Source organism: Homalodisca vitripennis, chromosome X (assembly GCF_021130785.1).
Source record: "Homalodisca vitripennis isolate AUS2020 chromosome X, UT_GWSS_2.1, whole genome shotgun sequence".
In the NCBI taxonomy this organism is placed as follows: Eukaryota; Metazoa; Arthropoda; class Insecta; order Hemiptera; family Cicadellidae; genus Homalodisca; species Homalodisca vitripennis.
The window spans coordinates 136,339,069-136,364,777 of NC_060215.1; the positions used below are offsets into that span (position 1 = coordinate 136,339,069).

Here is a 25,709-nt window from a genome sequence, read left to right on the forward strand (position 1 = left end):
CTATATAATTTATATATTTTTCAGATATGTTCGCATATAAAACGACTCACTAATTCGTAATAGATATAAAAATCAAAATCGTTCCGAACTGAGGTAGCTGATCAGCCGTATGTTCGGTAATTGTCGGTACTGCTCGGCTCTACCCCACTCTTCCACTCCTAGTTTTATGATCAGTCTATGCAAGTGGCTCTTGAGAAGCGTGTTTTTACAACGAAGCGAAGTAAAGTTGCGCGTTAGGTCAGGTAACAGTTTGGCTTGGTTGTGTGTTGAATTTGAGATTTGTACTATAATTTTAATAATTATTGTGAATTCTCTTTGTCCTGATGGAAGGTGAATAGATATATTTTTATTTTTAATACTGTCACTTTCACACTCGGTTGACCTACATTTCTTTAATTGAGTCGTATCAATTATTTTCAGCATTTTATTTGTTTAAATGAAATGAGTTTACTCATAAGTTCAGTGCAAAAAACTGGGAATGCTGATTCAAGCAGACGGGATTCTTCAAAAATGTCTCCATCAGTGGAAAATCATGGTAAGTTAAAAATATTACTTTTTACGTTATAATTTTATGGAATGACAGGTTTTTGTTTCACACTATTTTACAGGATAAATTGTGACACAATTTAAGTACCTAGACAGTTAGTTAACAGGTTTAATACCTGAAGCGAGTTTCTTTAGCTTGCTGCATAGTTTTGTCATATAGCCATATGTCACTATACAAACTTATTATGAATATAACCACACTCAAAAGTATGCTCTTTGGTTAGTTTCAGTAGCCCAGTTAATGTGCAATACTGGCATTGTACTACTACTACTACACTTTATATGTCTATGAGTTTTTTTTTGTTTTAGTCCTACCTTATTATACAAACTTATTATGAATATAATCACACTCAAAAGTAAGCACTTTGGTTAGTTTCAGTAGCCCAGTTAATTTGCAATATTGGCATTGTACTATTACTACATTTTGGTTGTCTATGAGTTTTTTTTTGTTTTAGTCCTCAGTTATTCTAGAAAGAACATTTAGATGAGGTCTTTGTACTGTGAACATAAAGTTCAGTGAAGCTTGTTAACCAATTCACATTTTGTGTGTAATAATATTGTATTAAATAAAAAGATAATCAGTATAAGTGAATAAAATACTTCTGATATGGCAGAAGGTGATATTAATCCTAACATGGACCGCCAAGGTAATATGACTTTGTTTATTAAAAGCATTGTCTTCTACATTTTGTCAGTGTATAGGTATTAGACTACATTTTGTCAGTGTATAGGAATTAGACAAATAGTGTAACAAAATAGCATTGCTTCGTTACACAATCAAATTTCATGATAACATGCACACTTATTCTACTATGTAGATAAAATGAACAGAAAATTATAGCCTAATATAAATTATGGAAGTAGGCTATATAGCCTGTTACTCTTTTATGGCTAAGTGAAAAATATCCAAAAAGGTAATCAAAAACCACCTTGAACAGATGGTTATATTGTTTTACCTATTTGTTATTCAATAGCTATACTTGTTTTTATTATGTTCCAGGAAGAAAGTTTGCAGTAATTGTGAACTTAACGGCTCAAGCATCAGAATACGAGTTGCGCGTTATTAACTTATTGCTATCATCCTCCTGAGCAAAACTTCAATGCGTGGAAATGACGAATAATGAAGTTTTATAGTATTAAACGTTGAACTACTTTTCTCATGCGTAATAATATTTTATTGTTCTATGGGCGTCACATGGTCTTTTTACGTTCTTTGTTTAAAGTTTGTTATTGACGATAGAAGGGTTGAAAGGATAACTGGATTTCGGACATTTGCCATCGTTACAGATTATAAAAGGTATAACACAATGTTTCGAGGATTGGACGATTCCAATCCTCGAAACGTTGTGTCATACTTTTTATAACTTATTACGATGGCAAATGTCCAAAATCCTGTTAATTTTTTATGATCGTAAGTGAACCTCCTATTGGTTGTTGTTGATGTCAGCCGTTACGCTATCTTTGGGTGCGTAAAATAAATTTTCTTCCGGCCATCAGCATGGCCTGCGGTCATAGCAACGAAACGAAAACATCCCTTGAGATAGTGTCTGATACTAATAGATCAAATTCTAGCGGGTCTGAATACAAATGCCTCCGGCCATTACTGCTACCTAGGAAATGTAACTTTACAAGTTAGCAAACAAATATTGTAAATTCAACTCACTAATATGTTGCAAGAAAAGTAGTTCCACTTTTATTGTTCTAAATTCATTAGGTCTATTTGTCATTTTTGTCTCCTAAAAACATATACTGTTTTTTCAGGCGGACGATTTTAAGAGGTTAATAATGCGAATCTTGTTATCGATTTTGATGAAACTAAATTTAAAAATAATGCAAACTAATTTAGTCATATTTTCTACAAATGAATAAATGTGTAAAAAATGTAATCCTTCTCATACTGTAAACGGATACACAAGGTATGTTCAAAAAGTATTGCAAATTTTGTGTATTTCCAAAAATTATTTATTTATTCGTGAATATCTATTTTGTCCCCTTCAAAGTAATCCCCCTGGGATATTATACACTTGTGCCAACGTTTTTTCCAATCATCGAAGCACTTCAAAAAATCATTTTTTTGTATCTTGTTCAGCTCCTCCTTCGATGCCGTCTCTATCTCGTCAATCGTGGCGTAGCGTCGTCCTTTCATGGGCCTCTTCAGTTTCGGGAACAAGAAAAAGTCTGGGGTACGGTGGCTGCGATATCATTAGTGTGTTGTTTTTGGCCAACAAGTCAAGTACAAGCAGCGATGTGTGAGCAGGGGCGTTATCATGGTGCAAAAGCCAATTTTGTTTTTCCACAAATTCGGGCGTTTCTGGCGGATTACTCCGCGCAAATTGCGCATAACTTGCAGGTAATATTCCTTATTCACCGTTATACCTTGTGGCAAGAACTCATGATGCACCACGCCCCTGCAATCAAAGAAAACTGTAAGCAAAACTTTCACATTCGACCGAACTTGGCGTGCTTTTTTCAGTTTTGGTTCGTGCAGCAGCTTCCATTGAGATGATTGAGCTTTGGTTTCCACGTCATAACCATAAACCTACGATTCGTCACCAGTTATGACCCTCTGGAGCAAATTCGGGTTGTTGCGGACAGATTCCAACATCTCATTAGCAATGTTCATGCGATGCTGTTTTTTATCAAAATTGAGCAATTTTGGTACGAATTTTGTGGCGACCCGTCTCATGCCTAAATTATCGATTAAAATCGAATGGCACAAGCCAATCGATATGCCTAGGTCCTCGGCAATTTCTCTAACGGTGATTCGACGATTGGCCAATACCATTTTCTTCACGTTATCAATTTTTTCGTCTGTTGTTGAAGTGCTCGGGCGTCCAGCACGTTCTTCGTCGTTCACATATTCTCAGCCTTCTGAAAACATTTTGTACCACTGATAAACGTTGCTTTTGTCCAAAGTAGCTTCTCCGTATGCCACAGTCAACATTCGGAATGCATCCGCGCACTTAATTTCGTTTTTCACACAAAATTTGGTACAGATAAAAATCGAAGACGAACCAAAACACGTGCAAGCAAAGCAGCTGTCAACAATTAACTGAACATTTAAAATGGCCGAAATTGTCAACATAAGTGAGAGACATATGTACCAACATAACGCCACAAAAAAAAATCGAAATTCGAATATACGTAACCCGAGAAAATTCAAAATTCGCGATACTTTTTGAACACACCTCGTATTCCAATTTGACCAAAACGCTAAAAACGGTTATATCTGAAATTATACATTGTGTCTCTTAGAGAGTTCTTTAGTTCACAAAAAGCCTTCGCAATGGCAGGCACATACTCCGTGTTTATCGTTGTTACTAAGAAGTATTTTTAGATGACCTACATTCCGTGGCAGGTGGCGCCCTTTATCTAGCTTCGTTAACCTGCTCGTCTGTTTGTTGCGTCCTATAGATCCATAACCATACATATCTGTTGTCTGCCAGATAATAGAATTTGCTCTAATAATTAGTAGTTTGTATAACTTTTCGGTTTTTTAATATTATACCATGAGTTTAAATTTACATCAAATTAACAATATTGAAAATTGTTATTTTTAGATTTTTATTAATAAATATGATAATTGCCACTAAAATTCTCTGTTTTATATTTTTGCGTTTATCTCTCATAGAATATTTACAATAAACATTAGCTTTGAACTTAAAGAAAAATATATTTTATAAATGTTTTGGCGTTAAAGGTAGATTATTGAATTCATTAGCGGGGTGTGAAGGGTAAATAAATGAGCAAAACTAATGAAAATATTACTTCTTAATTTTGTATTTATGTTCAATCTGCTTATAAACCACCTGATAACTCCAATTACATAAAATATATTTTCTTGATTTAAAAATAACACAAGATTACATGGCGAACTCATTCTCTCATTCTGAAAAAATACAATGACCTATTAAAAAGGAAGAAATTAATTTCCTATTATTTAACTGCTCACTTAATCTACACTCAACATATAAATTGCTTTCAAAACTAATTGGTGCTATTAGAGATAATATGTTGCGGTAGATGAGTAATGGACGTCATGGTTATCCACGAGGCAATGAAGACTACTGCACGGGGACGGTTGTTGGTGATATATTAAGCTGTTCTAACCACAGAACACTCGGATCAGGCTCAGTTAACACTGAAGATCGTAGATAATAAGAACTACAGTACACAAATATAACAACAAAAATACATTTTCATTTTAGTAATAAAAAATAGTTATTTGTGATTTTTACCTCCTTATATCATATATATAGTTTTGTTGAGGAGGAAAAGTAGAATACGTTAATAACGTTGAAATTTTGATTGGCGATTCCGGCCGTGAACTTTACCGATACCTCATATTGAGATAGGCCTATGTTACTCACAATGTGTTTCTAAAAGTAAACATGAATAAAGTCGAGTTATTTGTAGATTACCAATGATAACAATCCGTATAGCTATTTTAATTACATGCAATCTTGGCATTTAAATCGGTTATGTGAATTTGTATTAGTTTTTAGCTCTCAAGCATTCGTGACCAGACCCTCTAGAATTTTGATATTTTTCTGATAATACTATCTCGAGAGATTTTTTTTTATTATTACTGTCAGCCCATTCAACTAATAGTTTGTTTTACAAAAAGAAAATGTTTAGAAACTGAATGAGCCAAAAACATTATATTACAATAACATTTAGGAAAAGCCAAAAATTTTAAATAAATATCGCAAAAGGAGTTTTTATTTTAAATGGGCAGCTTGGGTACTATCCCTTACTGACGGCGGTGAATGAAAAACTGAAGATGATACCTACCTACCTAGATTGGTAAAATATCAAAATTCTAGAGGTTATGGTTAGGATCCCAACCATGAACCAATTATATCTTTTGTAGCTACATTCCCACTATCCAATTTACATATACATGAGAGAAGAACATTATGTTCTGTATAATAATTGTTACACTACATATTTTGGTTTTCTTTGTATTTCTGAGTTTTTATTGTATCCAACCGTCATTTTAAGAATTCTTTTGTTTATGTGGACAGTCAAAGAGGAATAAACATATTAAACTACAGTATATTAATTAGCTCAATTTCTTAATGTGAATAGTTGATCCTCTTATCATGAGATCCTCAGAATTAATATACTGCAAAATGATGTGCTTGTTTCTTGAACGAGTGTGTGCCCTATATAATTCAAGCATATGATAAGGTAATAATTGTTATGTAAAATTTTATTTCATTAATTTATAGAAAAAAGGAATTCACTGTGGAAAATTACATTATTATAAAAAAAATCTTTATTTGAGTTACTGTGAAAATGGCATGTCACGATAATCGGATCTGGTTTTCTGCCTCCCAAAAGGATATCCATGATGTGTGCAAGAAGGAGGTCACTCTGTCCCTATCTACTTTTTGTTATTAGGCTGTACATTAGGTAAATAAATAGTACATTTTATAAATATAAAAAGTTAACAAATGCTTGCGTGGTCTGAGCTTGAACTTGACTCTTCCGAGGTCAGGTCACGTCGGATGAAGTCGGGAAAGCACAGATCGGAAATGCCCCTGCCCATCAGTGCGGGCTTTAGTGCCGTCTTTGGCTTCATCCCACACTTCTGGCAATTAGAGAAAAAAATCAAGCTCAGATGACGTGAGCATTCGTAAAAGTTAACTTATGTTAACAGTTTGTGTTAGATACTCTAATAACAAACAGTAGATAGGGACAGAGTAGCTTACTTCTCGCTACCTTTTAGAAGGCTGAAAACAAGAACCAATCGTCATAATGACATGTAATTTGCACATTAAGTAAAATAAATTCTGTTGTTTCTAATGATGTAGTTTTTTTCGGTCCCTCGTAAGAAAAACTTACAAATATAATGGCTTCTGAATAATACCAAAGTACCAAACTCTTTAACTGGCAGCATGTTGTAGGTGCTTCACACAGATGTTTTCACATACAGAGGGAATGATTATTCATAAATTAATTAATTTATCGTAAATAGTAAGCAGACCATGTGAATGCTTCTGAAATTAGTAATGGTAATTGCACACAGTTGGAAGCCTGTAAATGTTCTCTGCTTATTCACTGTTTCTGGTTTGGAAGTGTCGATCTAAAGAAAATCTACTCCGCAAGATTCACCCAGGGCTTTAAAATTAATGTAGGTTGTTCAGAATAATATCTATTAATATAATAAACTTTGTTGAGAATGAGTAACTTTATAAAAAAAAGATAAAACCGTTCATTTGAAAAACACCATTTTGACTAGTAATGTTAAAATGTTTCCATAATTAGTTGTTTTTGCAGCCAGCTTTTTAAACTTTGAACTGAGATTGACATTTAAATAGGTCATATTGCTTATCAGATTAATTGGAATGTTTCATGTTTTAATTTGATCTACAGTTTATTGAATATTAACGATTAGTAAATGCATTAAACCGGTTACACTTACTTTTGTATATATATATATATATATATATATATATATATATATATATATATATATATATGGTAGCTAAATTAAAGGAACATATATTGGATAATAATACATTCCTTTATGTTGTATTTTTTGTTAGTTTTACTATTTAAATGCACAAAGGTCAGTATAGCAACATGTCGATGTGGCTGTTGGCTTGGCGGCAGTCAGTCAGGCGTCCTGTTGTCGAGCAAATTGGATACAGTGTTATTGTGTTTTGTCAAGCACTGGAAATTGGCTCCCAGGTAGGGTTGTTAGTTCTTGAGTAAGGCAATATGCCCTCATTTAAGGTGGTTGGCTCTCAGTTAGGGTTGTTAGTTCTTGAGTAAGGCAATATGCCCTCATTTAAGGTGGTTGGCTCTCAGTTAGGGTTGTTAGTTCTTGAGTAAGGCAATATGCCCTCATTTAAGGTGGTTGGCTCTCAGTTAGGGTTGTTAGTTCTTGAGTAAGGCAATATGCTCTCATTTAAGGTGGTTGGCTCTCAGTTAGGGTTGTTAGTTCTTGAGTAAGGCAATATGCCCTCATTTAAGGTGGTTGGCTCTCAGTTAGGGTTGTTAGTTCTTGAGTAAGGCAATATGCCCTCATTTAAGGTGGTTGGCTCTCAGTTAGGGTCGGTTGAACGTGTGCTTGACAGTCAGGTTGTTAGGTTAGGTCCGATACAAAACAATTGGTTCTACTGTCCTTGCTGGTTTTCTTTAGGTCATGTTTAACATAGTCCCCAACAATGGAGAGGGTGGAGGTGATTTTTATTCCTAACGCTGGCCCCTGCCCCTTGGGTGAGCCTAAATCTTATCGCTCCATTAGTTGAAAATCTTTTATACTTAAAACTATGGGAAGGATTGTTGGTCATTACATTAGGAAAGAAGTTCTTGTTAACTCTCCTCTTTGTCCAGAATGGTATGCCTTTAAAGCTTGGAAGTCTAAACTCAGTTGCTTAGTTTTTAGGATTGAGAGGTGATTTGTGGATAAAAAAATTGGCTCGTGCATTTTTGGGTATAGAGGGTGCCTTTGAAAACGCTTCTATAGACTCAATGTACGAAGTGGCACTTGGAAGGACCTTGTCAATCTTCAGTGGATCAGGTCGATGTTGTCCAGCTGTAGAGTAACGGCTAGGTTTGGTGGTGACAAGTTCGTTACTATGAACGCAGTTAAAGGTTGTCTTTTAGAAGGTGTCCATCACCCCTTCTGTAGTGATGGTTTATTGACTGGGCTCAGCAAATGAAGGCTACTTTGAGAAAAGAGTTACGCAGATGGCCTTGTAATCATAGTAAGGGGTAGACATGAAGTTTTATTCATTGAATGTATGCAGGAAGCCTCGTTTATGGTATGGAGTGGTGTGTGGAGGAGGGAGTATGTGTCCAACCCCTCCAAAACCCCTATAGTTCCATTTATCCAATGGAAAAGGCTTAATTTACAGCATTTGTCCTTCCCCTAGCCTTCTCCAGTACGGTTAAATATGTGTGGAACTTGATAAAGCAGTGGTCCCTCTAATATCAACAAACAGTTCTGTACTAGAACCTGGGGTATGAGATCCAAAATGGTTGTCTTGCTCTACAAAACCTTTGTGAGGTGGCAGTGATCACCTGTAGCTGTCTTGTTTGGAGACCAAAGGTGGATGAAAAACATCAACAGCTGGTCATCAGGGTATGTTCAGTGCCTAGCTTGTCTATTATTGTATTGGTGGAGACATACGCTACAGTCCCATAGTAATCCTAGAAGCCTGGTATGAACTGCCTCCCCTCCATGTCTCATGTTTGAATCAGTGTTTGGTTTCACTTATGAATATTACTAGTTTGAATTCAAAATATTTATTGTTTTGACTAATATTAAAAATTTTTTCAGAAGTCACGGAAGAGCAACTTCTTCAGAAAGAGTTCATCACTCCGGAAGATGTGTTATCACTTCCAAAAATAACTGAAGGTGAGATTTTAGTATTTTCTAAGTAGAATAGATTTTATGAATACAGTCAATTGCCAATCCATTTGGGTGGATCAGTTATGCTCGTGGTCAACCGGGTTTGCCCAATAACATGAAAAAATTATTAAAGTCCCATTACACAAAGTACCGAAAATTGTATATGTAAAACAAAAAGTGAAATAAAGATTAGCCTATCTATACTTTTGGGAGAGATCAATCTGTTACAAGAAATCAGTCTGTTACAATTAGTAATAGTTGACATTTCTGGTACTCATCTTTTCAATTAATTTTGTGCCAGATTTTTTTATTTGGCAGCAAACAATTACAGTATTTATGAAAGACCCCAGGTGAATACTTGTATTAAAAGAGGACTTTTTCTCTTTTTTGACTTCTTTACTCACAGTCTCCATATAATTAGGGTTTCATTATATGTTGTTGAGATGTAGTCCCTGTGTTTATTATGCATTCAGAGCGAGTCAGATGTTAGAAATGTTTGAAGCTTGTATTTTAAAATTGCTATTTGAACAGTTATTTCATCCAGATGGTGGTAATATTGTCTGGCTTTTTTGCTATTATTGCTGGTTTGGTATTTGTAGTCAACCTAAGTGATCTTACTCAGGCATTGCAAACATTTTGGCAGACAGGTTGTACAAAAATAATGTAATTAATAATAATGGTGCCTACATGGGGTTTAAACTTTCTGTCTAAAGAAACTGGACATTTTATTTCATAGTTTCATCGTGTACTAACTCTAATGTAAAAATTTCATTGTTAAAATTTTAAAGTAAATTATTTTGGCAGATTATTTTTGCCAATTTTAACTGTTTAATATGATATAAATGGTAGAAATGAAACTAATTCAACAGACCTTTAAATTTTATGCTTTAAAAATCTGTTTTAGTTTTGTTAAAATCACAGGTGTATTTCAAAACACTGAAGCATTAATTACTTTAAGTAAAAAAGTATCCATAATATTTACAGACACAATATTAATAAACCACATTCATCTGATACACAACCAGTGCCTAATACAGACTTTAAATAAACCCAATAACTTGGTTTGTTGTAGCCTCATGTTTCATCATAAGTTTGGCATCTTCTTTTAAATTTCTAATATAATCTTAATTTTGACTACAGTATACATTACATTGATGGAATAAAAATGTAGGCAACCATAACAATTTTAATTTAAAACTATAAAATTTCCGTGCAATGATACAAATTCTTGCCATTACAATTTAAAAATAATTTTGATTAAGTCAATCCCGTATATCATTTTACAACTCTGTAGAGACCTCTAGTTGTGGATACTATAGTGTATAATATCTTTTAGAATAATATATATTATTTATAATTAATATTACACTCAGACAATCTCATATTGTCTAAATAATGATTCATTGAATTCCAACATGTCATTGCATTGTTTTAGAATACCTGTGCTTACCTGAAGCAAACATCTATGATATCGACTTCGTGAGGTTCAAGATCAGGGACTGGGAGTCCGGAACAGTTCTCTTTGAGATCGCTAAGCCAACCGTGCCTCCAGGTTTGTTTTATATTTAGTTTAATTGCCGAAGTTATTTGTCCTTAACATTTGTGATTGTTAAAGTAAGTTCAATTCCAATTTTCTTTATTAACTATTTGTAAAGAAATGTAAAATGTTATCAAAATATGCATTTGGAAAATTGCATCTGTGTTTATGCATACTAAGCACTACGTGTCCATCTGTCTACCGTCGCCGCTCCCACACCGACAAACACTTCTCTTTTGCTCTCCCGTCTTACTTCATTGCAACCGGCTATATGGTTTCTTTTCATTACCAATTGCAACTTGCACTACAAATTTTACTAGTATTTATAGCTTTGTTAAGTGTTGTATTATTTATTCAATATAACTTACATTTTATATTTTAATTAAATAGTAAATTATTCAGAATAGTGTTCAGAACAGAACGGTTGGACAGTATTCAAATTGTTCAAATCAAATAGTCCAACATATATGAAGAGCCTCACATCATGTTGGAAGGTAGTCCATGAATATAATCTAATGAATACATTATTGCTTGAACCACAGTTTTTCTTGTATTATCTTAAAGAGCAGATACAAAATATTTAAGAGCTTGTATTTGATAACATTAATTGTGCTCATATTCCGGGGGCAACTATGAAATGTTCTGTTCTCTACTGGTGTTTGCTCATTCTACAGATCGCAAATTAACTGCACTTTGATGATTTCTGTAGCAGTAACTTTCTGATGCATTTTTCATATATTGACCGGCAGTGAGATATATTCGGAATCACGATACTTTTGCGAGAATGTAACCAAGGCTACCACCAACAATGATTAACTGCAAAACGTGAATTATGAATGCATTTCAAGCTCCGGGAAAATATGCTAGGATTATGCATGATTTTTTTATAATGTCCTTGGAACTTTTACAAGGGATGGATCGATTCCAATACTCAATACCGCGGCTTTTTCACTCGAGTCCGACACCAACAGAAGTGCTGAAAATACGCTTTTAAAATTATGATTTCACAATATTGCATCGAGTGATGTGTGGAAGCTGAATCTCAAATCCAGTTAGTCTATCCGCAGACTACAGCTGATCAGCAGTATATTACCAATTATAAAATATTACCTAAAACATGTTTTTGTAGTTCTTTGTGTATACAAACTATTTATAAACATACAGTAATAAAATAACGTGATGTATAAATAACATTTTAATTGAAGTTCCTATTTTCTATGTCTGTATTTGTTAACACCAGCGTGTCTGCTGGTTCTGTGTGCGGACGTTAGCTGCTCTGCGTTAGACAGACAGTCGCTAATTTTTATTTTATGTTAACGCTGTACTTCGTGTAGTTGTCTTGAAATATATTCTCTATAAATACATATCAATATATTTTTACGTAAATGGAATATATTCTGGAATCTCATTTTTAAGTTAACATTTCTATGATTTAAAAGGAGAAGGTAGAGGATATGACCTGTAGTTTTAAAAATATATTCATTTCCCTGAATCTCTGCAAATCCTTTTTAAATAGCGTAGCATTCTTAGGCTTGTTTTTCCTAAACGGACAAAGTTAAAAGTAGAGTTCATGTGAGAGTATTTGGTTAATTTGTCGGCTGTACCGAACCGACCTGGTGTACCAGCAAAATCGTCTTGTACTGAAAGTTCCTGCACCGCAGACCTCTGAACCACAATGCTGGACTGCAGGCTGACCCACAGTAGAACTCTGTTGGTAATTGTTTGTTCTCGTTAATTTTCCAGATTAAATACATGTATTTGAAAGAAAGTTATTAGGTATATACGACGTTGACACATTGAAAGACAGAGAGATAAAAATTAAGGAGCTTAAAATAGGTGGTAGCGATGAATCGTCACAGAATTTTTCGCTTATTGGTAGCGACGAAACTTGCTAATCACCTCAACTTCATGGCAGTTCCTGATAAACCCTTACCTTTCCACTCGGTGTGAGGGTTAAATACAGTATTGCAGTTGTTTATTTGGTTTGAAAATAGACTAGAGAATTGGGAATTTTAAACTGGGAAAAGCGGAGAAAACTGGGAATTCAAAAAGAGGTTTTGAGTGGTCACCCTGTAAAGATAGATGAAATTCTAATAACATAATATGATTTAAGTACTAGTAACATGTATTATTTTAAATACATATTCAAAAGTACTTAATATATAGAAAAGCAGATTCACTGACAAACTTTGTGTGTAGAATGTTTGATTTGATTACATTCAGTCAATTAGGTCTATTATTAAAATTAAATTGGTTTTACTTCTTAAGAGTTTACATTTGGCTCCCTTTTCTTTCCTGTTTTTCATTTTTATCATGAATGGCTTCCAAAATGTCCACAGTGTTTCTGAGTCTCCTATAGTCAGTTCCAAATTCACCATGTAGTACAGGTCTGATGAGACACACTCTTGTTCATATATGTTTTATTTATCTGTGATGTTTGTATCACCTAAAGTTTATAAAAATATAGGTGTGAAAGGAACTTTTAATTTATTATGAAACAATATGTAAATTAATTCATATCAAATTGGTTTAAATACTGAAACATTAAAATAGTATGATAGTGTTTAAGAGATAAGTTTTATTGCAGTGAAAGTAAAAAAATTGTAGCTTTTGCACGTGCAAATATAGATAAAAATATGATGTATTTTTATTTATATTGTACAGTTTATCCAATTCACTCTATTTTTAAACTTACATTGCAAGATGTCATGGTTCTGAACAGAGTAAAGGCAGGACAGAAAAGGATCTGTTATCTTATCTGGGACAGAGTGGTTTATGTATATATTATTAGATTTCATCAACCAAAACACAACAATAACAAACAGATCATTGCAAATAAGACGGCTTTTAAACAAAGTCAAAATCAAAGTATTCATCAGTTTGGTGGACGTGCTTTGCATAGGCCTAAGCTTGAGTACAGTGTTCAGGGAAAATATTTTTTTTAGTTTATTGTGTTTATGACCTAATTACATAGTGTAAAATATTTTAATACTTTTTCTTCTCAGTATTGCTGTGTTAGAGTAAATCAAGCAAGACAATCAACATAACATGTCATATATAAAATAATACAAAAATAAAATAAAATAAAAAATATATATATATAAACTGCCATTATCAATTTATGTAAATAAATATGTTTGTAGTTAAATAATTTGTAGTTATGCTAATATAGTAGTAACTATGATAATAATTTATCACAGTAATTTCATTTAACTGAAAAATTATGTAAATTGTTAAGTGTAAGTAGCCTATACCTGGAACAAAAAACCTGCTTCTTGAAAAATTCGTTGTCTAAATTCAAGAAACAAGTTTCAGATGGACAAAATTTGATTATGACCGAAATAATGTATTTAATCCAATGTGTTTATGGAGTGTGGCCCGGAGAGTCGATGTCTTGAGGACGGCTAGTACTACGAGAACTGCCATTTGGATAACATGACTTATGGTTAAATCGTACTGCATGGTAAACGTGTAATCGAGTATAGCATCAACCAATTCTGGAAGAATGCAATTTTTATTAAACTGTCCATCCTGATTTTCAGTAGCTTTATTGGGTGTAGTGATAAGTGAAATATCTAACAATAATACTAAATTTCAGTATAGTTATTGATAAAAATTGCATAATAACTTGTAATTTGTTTGAGTTTTTTGTGTAGCCCATCTGTTTGTCTTCAAATCCTTTTTTTTATTTACTTTATTTAAAATGTTTACAGTGCATTCTGAAAACCTTTTAAACACGTTTTATTTTTTTTCTTACTAAATCGATGAACATTGTATGAGATTACGTAGATTTCTTATATAAATCTCTAAACAACGTATTATAGAAGAAGTAAGAAACACGTATTATACATTTTCCTTTTTCAGCAGTATATTCATCATATTTGACTTAACCTCAGTTTGTTCTGAAATATTATAGTATACTAAAAATATACTATCCGCTAAACGATTTGAAAAGGAATGGTTACATATCAGTTATTACGCATTGTATGACAAAACACAAGAGATTTTTATAATTCCCAGGTCATTTACAATAATTTTTAAACTTAACATAGTTTTTTATATCTCATCAGATTTCCAGATAGCGGCCATGCCAAAGTTTAAATAGTATAAAGTAATCTTGAACAGTATAATTACCGTTATTTATAGCCGTTTGAAACTAAACTCGGTAATAACACAGTACTTACACATTGATTAAAATAAGTACATTAGTTAGTCTTAACCAATGAAGGATGTCAAGATGGTGGCCATTCATATTTGTGAAACATTTTTATCTCGAGTATTTCACTATACAAATCAAAATTGACACTTTTTATGCAATTGCCTGGCAATTCTAATGAACTCGACTCTTGTCGAGGTATGAAAGTGAGTGCACCTCAACACCACACCTGCACACGGTCTAAAGTGGAGTTCCAAGCACATAAATCAGACTAGACAAGAACAGCGAGTATGTTACATAAAGCCCATGGGCTTTGTGAAATGTAGTGACATTCAGTGTCTGCATTGTTTAACTCAATACTACATACTCCAACCACACCATTCTGGTGGGGGGGAGGGGGGAGAATAATTGAGTCACTCTGTGCGTTAACTTACTAAACTGTTCCATTTTATTTTGAATTTATTGACATGTTCCCATGGGTACTTCTTAGTTTACATCACCCTATTAGTTTACCAAAAAAATTACAAACTTCATGTGAAAAATCACTAGGTATTTTAAAACACCAACGAAGAAATTTATGACTGTTGCTTTGAAAAATTCAACCTTTAAGTTGATCTTTATGTATTCCATTTAATGTAATAACTAACGATTGTTTAATTTTCCCATAATTTTAATACAAATTTCACGTAACCTTGCATTGTCAGACCAGAAAAACTTTTTATAGATGCAGGCAACTGCTGTTTGCCGGTGCGGCTCACCGTGGCTGCAGCTCGTGGTATTATTGAAGTAACTGCTGCTTTTGGTGGGCTATGGATGTATGTTTTGCACAGGGGAAACTTTCTTTCGCGTTACGGAATGTCACGCTTGTTTGCTCTATAGCTGTTAGGGGCAGGACTATCGCGGCCATTTTGATGTCAAAGCGTTTCTCCATTCAGTTCAGGCTATCCAGGCGTGCTAGTGAGAAGTTACTGTTGCTCCTTGTTGAATTGACTACTGTTTTTGTCGTGTTTAGTATATGAATACCTATAGAACATAACCAATGTAACAATTTACCTTGAATTTATAAATAACCTTTTTATGTTTGCATGGGCGGTTGCTTCGTCGATGCGCGGATGTTAGCTAAATCCGTAAGGCATTAACAGACCATCACTACTTATTTTACGTTGTAATTGGTATAAATACATTTATATATAACTGAGTTTTGAATTTTTTTTTATATATTGCTGCAAAATGCTGAAAACCTGCCCCAACATGCACGCTTACTCTTGTTCATGTAAAATATATTTTACTAGTTTTAAGAAATTAAATCAAGGTAGATTATACAACTGTTATTTATTTATTATGAACAGACATAAATTAATTACTTTGGGCTTATTTCATTAGGCCTATTATACTAAATCCTTCAGATAAAATAACTGAGTGAGTGTTTTTATCATAAGAATAAATTAATGTATTTTCACGGTCAGATTCTGTTATGCCCCCAACGCTTAAACTTTTTTCAATCAACTTAGAACGTTATAAAACGATGTAGTTGAGTAACAGGACTAACATTCCATCAATCAACAAGCATTTCCAGGTATTGCGATCAGTATTGTTGTCGCTGTTATCTTATCTTTCTCGAGAATCCCGATTACGGCAGGCTGCGCGGCATCACATGATTATTTAAGTTTAGGTTAGTTTAGTTAAATTAGCGTTGGGGGCATAATGTTAGTTTTGTTACTCAACTACATCGTGTTATAACGTTCTAAGTTCATTGAAAAAAATTTAAGCGTGGGGGGCATATAACGGAATCTGACCTATTTTCGCTTAAGGGCGATCTGTTCCTTTTACTCATTTCGGCAAACTATACCTTATTCAATAATGAAATTGAACTGAAGTAATAAAAGTAGGAAACTTTTAAAACATTAATCAAAATGTCAACACAGCCACAATAGACAGCTAGCAAAAACAACTGAACATAAACAAAACGACTGCAGCGTGACAACAGGCGGTTCGCGCCACAGGCTTCTAGATATCAGCTACATAAAAATATTGTATACTATATATACAAACTATCACTACGTGAATTATGTCGTACATTTCTTGGGCTTTAATTTGATACGTTTTACGATATTATACGTCAATATTTAACAACAGGATGACCAATATTGGAAAGGCCGATCTAGTCGGCCCTTGGCAATTTTCGTCAATACCATCGGCCCTTGGCACTATGCGGAAACGTTGCTAGGCCGATTAAATCGGCCCTTGGCACTCAAAGGGTTAAACAAACACATTTATTATTTCAGTGTACTGTATACATTCATTTTATATTTAGCGTTATTTAGTGTAATATATTTTGTGTAACTGAGCAATTCCAAATTTTAAATAACAATTCTCCCACCATTTATGATCGTTGCAACAAATACATAGGAGTTACATGTTATGTATATGCAAGCATGTAATCCACTGACAATGTAAAAAGGTCTTAGAAGACTAGCACCATCACTTCACAATGTTAGACTGTCTGTCATAGTTCTGTAACTTGGTCTCTTAAGGTTTTTAGTAACTCTCACCAATGTCTTGTCACAATTATTATAAAAAAGTGAATATGTGGAAACAACCACAACATGGGCTTAACCTCCAGCTGATGTAATTGCTCAAGATTCTGCAACACATTAGATTTTTTTTAATGGAAGGAAAATTTCTCTTAATATTAAGTTTGCTTCCAATCTTGAATATTTCGTAGTCACTGTTTGTCTTTTCTCAGATTTTAAATATTGTGTTAAATTGGAAATTCAACTAATCAATAAATTAAAGAGAATGAAATTAAGTATTATAGATATAAAGGGAACTATCTACTGTTACGAAATTAGCAGACTAAAGTTACCATGAAAGATAATAATACCCTCAAAGACTTGATATTAAATAAGAGTTATTAAATTTATTTTAAAATTTAATTTACTTTTACTTTAACCCTTGAGAAGAACCAATTTCTTTTGATGTTATAATGTTATATGTCATGTGTGAATTGATATTGATTATGATTTGTATATCTTTTACTATAGTAGAATTGTAATGTACAGAACCAGATGAGAGTGAGCATGAATCGGAGGAAGAGGACCCAGATCCAAACGCGGGAAGATTTGTTCGCTACCAATTTACTCCACAGTTTTTGCGACTCAAAACAATTGGTGCTACGTAAGTATCCTTACATATTTTGTTGCAATAAAAATTGCTCTAAAACTCTGCAGTATATTTAAAATCTGATACTTAATTGAAAATTGATTTGGCTCTTTAAGCTATACTCAATTTTATTCTATTTCATAATTGCCACAATTCAATTCAATTCACAAATTTTACTTAACCAAGAAACAAATAACATAGTGGGTCAAAACTAATATAGATATTAGTATTAAAATAATTCAATCACTAACAAATTTTGGTATTCTGGCTTCTCGAATTGGCTAAAGTTTTTCCTGAAGCCTTTCTGTGAGACATTTACAGATCTTCAGTCATGCAGTATGCATTCGTATGAAAATCATGCACTAGCAGTATGAAAAAATCCTTGAAGACAAACATCATTTCATCAAGTTGTACCACTCCTGTTCTCTGACATTCTTTGAACTGAAGAGATAAGCTCTGGACTTTTCTGATTTACAGGACAGTTTAGCCATCTATGTTCCACTAATTCTTCTGCTTCTCCGTAGAGTCTGCATTCTTCAATCTGGCTTGGACCCACTTTCATAAAATGTTTCTTAAAGGGCCATATCTTGTCCCTAATAACTAGTTGTATAACCTCCTTGCTTTGATCTAGGAGTACTGACCACTCTATTGTATAACACCCCATGACACCAGTTGTTTATAAAGTTAAGGGCATCTTGAGTGAGGTGTTCCAATGTGCCTTTATTTCTTCCCCTGATAAAAGTGCGGAAAAACCGAGATTGGCCCACGTCTCGGGCAAGAGGACAGTGTTCCCGGCCTAAAATGTCTCTTGGTGATTTTTCGACAAAGTCCAAATTATCGAGTTACGGGACTTAGAAAAATTTCCGGAGGTTCATATCGGAGGTCGTCAGCATATCATTGTAGTTTTATACTCCTTTCTTCTACTTTAGTCAAGTGATTGTTCACCACCTTCGCCCATAGAAGGGGAGACGGTACCCCTCCTTGGAGGCACCCTGTCATAATTGTTTTTTCCAGGTCATAATTTTTGCAGGTTCCCCTCCGAGCTTTACTCTTACATGACGATATTTTAAGAAGCTTGACAGCATCTGTTAGTACTTAAACTTTTCCAGTGCCTTCTCAATGGATTTGTTTGCTACTCTGTCGAAAGCTCCTTCAATGTCAATAAAGACACTGACTAGGGCTTCCTTTTTCTTGAGTGTACTTTCCACCACCTCCACTAAACTATGGGGAGCGGCAGTAGTAGTTGACTTACCTTCAACGTACTGTATGCGTGTTGACATAGACTAAGTAAGCGTGGCGACAAGGTTTCATCCCTTATATGTCTATGTATTTTTTTTCACCATGAATAGTGAAGGAGGTTAGGCTGATCGGCCTGTATGATTTAAGGCTGAGACGAGTCTCTACCTTTTTTTCATAAAAACACACCACCAGTGCCGTCCTCCACTTCTTGGAATAAATCCAAAAGCGTAACTACTCCTGAATAGGGCTATTTAAGAGAATATATAACCCTTCTTGTAGAAAGGTTGGGAATACTCCATCCACCCCTGGTGATTTGAAGGGCTTGAAGGATGTCATAGCCTATTTAATCCTTTCTGCTATGAAAATTCTTCTTGATTGTTGTTTGGACTTAGCAACCTCCCAACCAAGCCTCTCCCCCGCCAGAGAATAAAAATTGTCATCTTATGGCAATAGTCCACCCGAAAAGTGCATCTCTAGCAAAAGTTCTAATATCTCCTTCCTATTCTCAGTTAGGGTGCTATCAGCCTTTAGCAATAACTCCAGAGGGTTTGAGTTGTCGGTTTGAAGAGTTTTATAAAGCCTAGCATCCTCTGGTAAACAGTTCATGTTTTTACAGAAGTTTTTCTAGGTTCTTCTTTTGTTTTTTTCTAAATTCTTTCGTATATTCATTCAGGTTATTATAATACAGGTACTATTCATCTGTCCTTCTTGCTCTTTTGAAGAGTTTTCTCGTTTTGTTTTATAAGTATTTCTAGCCTCCTTGTCCACCAAGGCACATCTTTCTTTAGCCTTTTGCTTCTGAGGGGACATTTCTTCTCATAGGCTTTTATTATTGCATTTTATACCTTGTGGGCTGACCTTTCTAGTTCAAACTCGTTTTACTGATAGGGATTTATTTCTAAGAACTCTTCCGCTAGGGTCTCTCTGTAACTCTCCAGTCAGTAGATTTAGAAACCCTGTATACCACATTTTTCTCTACCCCCGCCTCTGGATCGAACCTTATGAAACAATGGTCCGATAATAAGGCCTCCTGTGAGACATGCCATCTAACTAAGTTTATACCATTTAGGCCTTTGGTTAAGGTGATATCCAATACCTCTTGCCTTACTTTTGTAATAAAAGTGGGTTCTGACTCTTCCAGTTCAAGGTCATGAGTAAATATGAACTGGAGAAGTTCCACACCTGTAACATTTATGTTGTTGTGAGTTACTTTTTTGTGAATTCCATCCGTGTGTCTCTGGGATCGCCAACATAGCCTTTGTCCACTATTTTTTGTCAGATTCTGACCCAGGTTAAAGTTAACAAAAAAGGTGCATTTCGTTACAAACATCTCTTCCTTTCCCACATGCATCTTTACTCCAGTATACCTCTATAGGATATTTGAAAGGAGTGGACAACCCTCAAATAAATTCATCACAAATTAAAATTCCTCAATTGTCACAAAAAGTTAGTTTAAATCTAAGAATGATTGAGTTTACTTTGAGCATCTGTTGCTGGAGTTGCCAGTCGCTATCATGGGTCGCTGCTCTTGGGACCGGTCTAATCACTGTCACTGATTGATTATTACATTGTTTTCACTGTATTTGTGTTGTGGCAAGTGCTGACGCCAAACAGTTAATGAAGAATTTTCAATTAGATGATTTCCTGATTGAAGAGTTTGGGAAATATATTGCCTTTTACAATTCAAAGGATCCGCATATCCAATGTACGTTCATTGCCCACTTCTTCACATAGCAGGTATTTCAAAAATAACTTTTGTCGTGATCTCATTTTAACTGGTATCTGTACTCACCACTGAATGAGGATTTTCTCTGAGTGAATCGCTCAGTTCGCTCAGCTAGCATTGCTCTGCAATCATTACACCAGTCGCTCCAGGCAAAACATACCTTTCGATAGATATATTAAGATTCAGGTTTGAGTTCTGGCGGAGCAAGTACTTTTACAAATGAATCTTCATTGAAAAGTTTTTTTATGAAACACAAAGAACGATGTGTACAGGGTAGTTGGGGCATGTGGTGGTGGTTTAGAGTTGTCAATTCAATTGTAGAGAATTTTGACTTTTTAAAATATTCCCAAAAACTGTCAACAACTCAGCTGAAATTTGTGTTTTTAAACTTGTTAGGGTGAACATGCTGTTGATGAAGCCAATTAGTGCAAATGAAGTGATGGAATTGAATAATCAGTGAGAATACAATGGTACAACTTTAGTTAAACAATGAATATTCTAAAAGTCTTGCTTCATCCACTGTTGAAATATACTCTTCCACCGAATAGAATGATCTTTTATAAAGTAAATAATTTAGTTATAATTTAATGTTGAGATATATAAATGCCCTGAAATAACTTTTAATTAATAATTAAAAAGTTGTAATTATCTGTTACACTATTAAGACTCCTATTTGTTAGACTCCTAACGGTTGTAATTCCCAACAAATATTTGGAGCATTGTTATTTTTATACTAATTAAATTATACCATTGTGTGTCTAATGATGTTTTTTATTGCATTCTTATAATAATTTTATCATTTTAACTACAATGATAATTTTAATAAGTTTAGTATCGTTATAATAAAAACACTGAAATTATGAAAAATTGAAAATGTTACTGCGATAATTTGTAACATTGTTTTGTTCTTATAACAGAGTGGAATTCACTGTTGGGAACAAACCACTGAACAAGTTCCGAATGATCGAACGCCACTTCTTTCGGGATACCCTTCTAAAGACCTTTGACTTTGATTTTGGTTTCTGTATCCCGAACAGCAAAAATGTAGTGGAGCATATCTACACATTCCCCACTCTCTCCGCAGAATTGGGTAAGCTTTATTCATTTATCTTGTGTGTGTGTGTGTGTGTGTGGTTTTTTATAGTTAATTAATTTAAAAAATGTAGAGATTTAAATTAAATTTAACCCTTTTAGTGCTACAGCGTCTACGTTGTAGACGCTGCGTTTATGTCTAAAAGTGCTAGCATCTACGTCGTAGACACAGCGTATTTTGTATATATATATTGGTTCAGTTTATGCAAGTTACTGGATGCAAACGATGACAGTTCATCCAAAAGCCATAGAGTAACGATATTTGTATATTTAATTGCCGACGACCAGCTGTTTTACGTCATTAAAGTCAAATAAAAAGGTCAGTTCGGATGTTTACGTTGCGAGCAAACTGACGCTGCGCTTTGTTTACTCTGTTTTATCTTATTTTATCCATTAAATTGTGATATAATTGTGAAATACTACTTCATTAGTATTCCAAATCATTGCATTACTGCATTTTTCATTTGTGTTTTCCGTGTATATTATATTTTACTAAGTTACAAACTACTTCTAATAAGAACATTGCAGGTTATGATGAGTTACATCACCTTTTTTATAGTTTTATTACTGAATAAAACTATTATTTAGGTAAAAAAGTGTTAACTGTGCTTGAATTTCTTCTTTTATAAATAATAATAAAGTTAGTAAAGCATTTATGCTAATAATAGTAACTTTTTCTCTTGAGTGTTTCAAACATTAGGCCTATATGTAGGGCAAAATTTGGTGCGGACAACATATTATATTTTTCATCCACACTTCTTAGTTTTTGTGTAAAAATAAAATCAAATATATGGAATTTGTTTAGTTTTAGTTGCTCTTTCCGATGGTAGCCTCAGAAAAATAATATAAAATTGTTTGCATACTAAAATTGTATGCCAAAGTGAAAACAAAATTATTAAAAAATTGACATTATAAAGAAGATTTTTTTTATAACAATCCAAATATGTACAAATGTATTTTTTTGATCTTCAACACAAAAAAAAGTTATAAGATATGACCTCAAATAAGGAAATAGTAAGGAATTTACTAAAACTCTGCATTTATGCACTAAAATGCTTAGCACTCTTGGGTATGGCAATGCGCCAGACCACTTAGCACTAAAAGGGTTAAGAGTCAAGGGTGTGATATTTATTAATTTTATTCCGCTTACCTACAGCCTTATAATGTGCAACATCTTTATACAATATAAATAAAATTAATTAAGTCCTTGGTTAAAAGAATAATAAGTCATTGAGATTGGACATCACTGAAATTATGAAAGAAGTGTGCCAGTATATCATAAAGGTATTACATTTAAAAAGTTGAATTTTATTTTGATGGCTGGAAAAGTATGTCATCCTCAAAAGGGTCAACATTATGATCCAATTTATTCCTCCAGAAATTACAACTTTTCAAAATTGATTCAGACCAAGACGATAAAATACTTTGCTGAAGTTTAATTAGAGCTTAGAAATAATCTATAATTAGTATTATCAGACTTGAGAGATCAATAATTGTGGATTTTTTTAGAAAATTGGGACTCATCTTTTTACAATTTTCTCCTAGTTTAGCTCTGTAGAAACATTTTAGTTTTTCTTTTATTTTTAAGAAATGTAAAATTTGGATGTTAATAAAATGGAGTTGTAGTTTTCTAATTCAGTAAAAGCTCCTTTTGTGTATTTTGGTTTTACATGCCATATTTTTATGCAAGTGAAACTGAACTGAAAGACTTATTTACTACACTATGTAATGGCAGTGGGTAAATTGTTAACCACGAGATATTATTTTTGTTGTAGTGGATGAAATGTTGGCACATCCATTCGAGACCCGGTCAGACAGCTTCTACTTCGTCGATGACAGACTCATTATGCATAACAAGGCTGATTATTCTTATGACGGAGGGGAATACAACGCCCTGTAAAGTGTCATATGTATTTTATACTTTTATTGTTTTATTTGTTCCTTGTTTAGATAGCACAAATTTTTATTATGATGTTAATGTATTTTAAATGATCTCTTTTTAACGTAAATATTTTTTAATGTTAACTTGAAATAATGGGTGTGCGAATAGTGAAATTTGAAATCGAATAGTTTTTTAATGCAATTAATTAATAGTAGTTGAAGTACCTATGTCTCCATCATGAATTTTAGGAGTACAACTCCAATAACTATAAAGATAACTGTTCCCCTTATTTTGTTTGTGATATCCTCAAAACTGTAAGCATTATAGTGAGCAATATTTTATAGATAAGTTTACCAATGTGGTATCTACAATACATAAAAATTTATGAATTAGTGTTACACCTCTTTAAGTCTCCAAATTTACATCTCGAATTCAAAGACCATTGTTGGTGCATTTTAGTTATAGAGACATTGTTGGGCTATGGCCACATTAGACGACTTTGTTCTAGTAACTGACATGTAAGAACTAAAACATTTTTGGAAATATTTCTCTAAGAATCTTAGAAAAGAAATTTTTAGAATATTATTCTAAAAATGCAATGAGAAATAGTAAGAATATCACTCACTGTGATTCATGTTAACTGTAATTTTCCTGAAACTTTACCGTGGAGCACACATTTCGTTCTTTAACAGAGTCGCCTACTGTGGCATAGCCTAAATTAAACAATTGTCAGGAGCTGTGACGGGTTTCTATCTGAAACTAAAACTCAAGAAAACAAAGACTTGTTTCCAACCACCTCCCCTCTCAACTTCCCCAATCTTGTTACCAACTAATGTGTGTTTATTATAAGTAATTAAGAGGGAGGGAGGAAGATAATTCTTTCTCACCTTCCATTGAAGGTGATATATCTCTTAGTGTGTTTTCATCTTTAACATTGTCTCTAAAATTATTGTAACATCTAATATATTCTATATTGCTCAAATATCCGCAAGGTCTGACTAACCGTTTCTGTCCTGAATCGAATTAAATAACATAAATATTCATATTCGATTCAAAATTCTAGATATTCGCAGCCCTACTTAAAACATAACCTGCCGGTAATCGGTTGTGTTAAATAAAATAGTTTCTTACGACATTTCTGGTAGAAGATTTAGGCATCTAGTATTTACATTAGCCACAATTCCTGTTTTGTGTTCAAACAAATCAATGTAGCCTAGTTTGTTGTGATCACTACCTCACTAAAACACTGTCTCTTTCACATTGGTTTGTTTTAATACCATACAGGGTTCACAGTAATTATAGTGACTTAATTGTTATCAACTATGCTTTGTGTTAGATTCATGTCTGGAAACAATGGCCTCTTTTTGTGACGTTTAAAGTCTTTGTTGAGGTTTTATTCCAGTATGTTCTTGTGCCTATGGAGGTTTGTCAATAATTTAACGCTAAGAATTTACTGTCACATTTTACTTAATCGTCCTTGTTATAATGTCATGAATCCATTTTATTGTATTAAAATTAAGTATAGATTACAGCCAAAGAGCAAAAATATACTTAAAATTTAATTGAGTTCCTTAAAAAAAAGTATTTTTGTTTGTTTTAAAACAAACCTTGTTTAGTTTTAGAAAAAGATACCGTATTACTAATTATGAAATATAACACAATATGTTTAATTGACCAATTGAAGCTATGCGAAGATACAAGGATTCCAAAGGGGCTAGGCTCCTTTTTCAGTTGTGACTTTACTGGTCCCCATTTTAAATAAATACAGAAAAAAATATTTTTGAAATACTGTTTTGATAATTTAATTTGTTCATAATTACAGTTGGCTTAAATGTATGTTTATTATAATACAGTATTGTACTGTAATTATGACAAATGTGAAATTACAATATAGGTATAATGTTATTTGTAATGATTTCTATTATACGGTATCTTAGTTTTTAGTTGAAAATCATGTGTAACTGACTGAATGTTCTCAGTTAATTGAGAGAAAGCCTTAAA

General features: G+C 33.4%; 1 protein-coding gene across 2 annotated transcripts; it reads left to right on the top strand.

The window, feature by feature from the left end:
- The first annotated feature begins 184 nt into the window (after window positions 1-184).
- LOC124369878 (protein unc-119 homolog A) lies at window positions 185-24,176 on the top strand. Of its 2 annotated transcripts, none has more exons than XM_046828013.1 (6): window positions 185-535; window positions 8,843-8,920; window positions 10,350-10,466; window positions 17,670-17,784; window positions 21,652-21,824; window positions 23,602-24,176. In XM_046828013.1, exons 1-6 carry the CDS (start codon window positions 442-444, stop codon window positions 23,724-23,726), a joined length of 702 nt encoding a protein of 233 aa, XP_046683969.1. In that variant the 5' UTR covers window positions 185-441; the 3' UTR covers window positions 23,727-24,176. The 2 variants fall into 2 exon arrangements, with proteins under 2 accessions (XP_046683969.1, XP_046683970.1); XM_046828014.1 differs by lacking the exon at window positions 185-535 and adding an exon at window positions 1,040-1,193.
- The last annotated feature ends 1,533 nt before the right edge of the window (window positions 24,177-25,709 follow it).

Excerpts from the sequence above, each read along its gene's own strand:
- LOC124369878 (XM_046828013.1), top strand. The coding sequence starts at position 442 with ATGAGTTTACTCATAAGTTCAGTGCAAAAAACTGGGAATGCTGATTCA. Across the intron at positions 536-8,842 it reads TCCATCAGTGGAAAATCATG|AAGTCACGGAAGAGCAACTT; the intron begins GTAAGTTAAAAA and ends AAATTTTTTCAG. Across the intron at positions 21,825-23,601 it reads CACTCTCTCCGCAGAATTGG|TGGATGAAATGTTGGCACAT; the intron begins GTAAGCTTTATT and ends TTTTTGTTGTAG.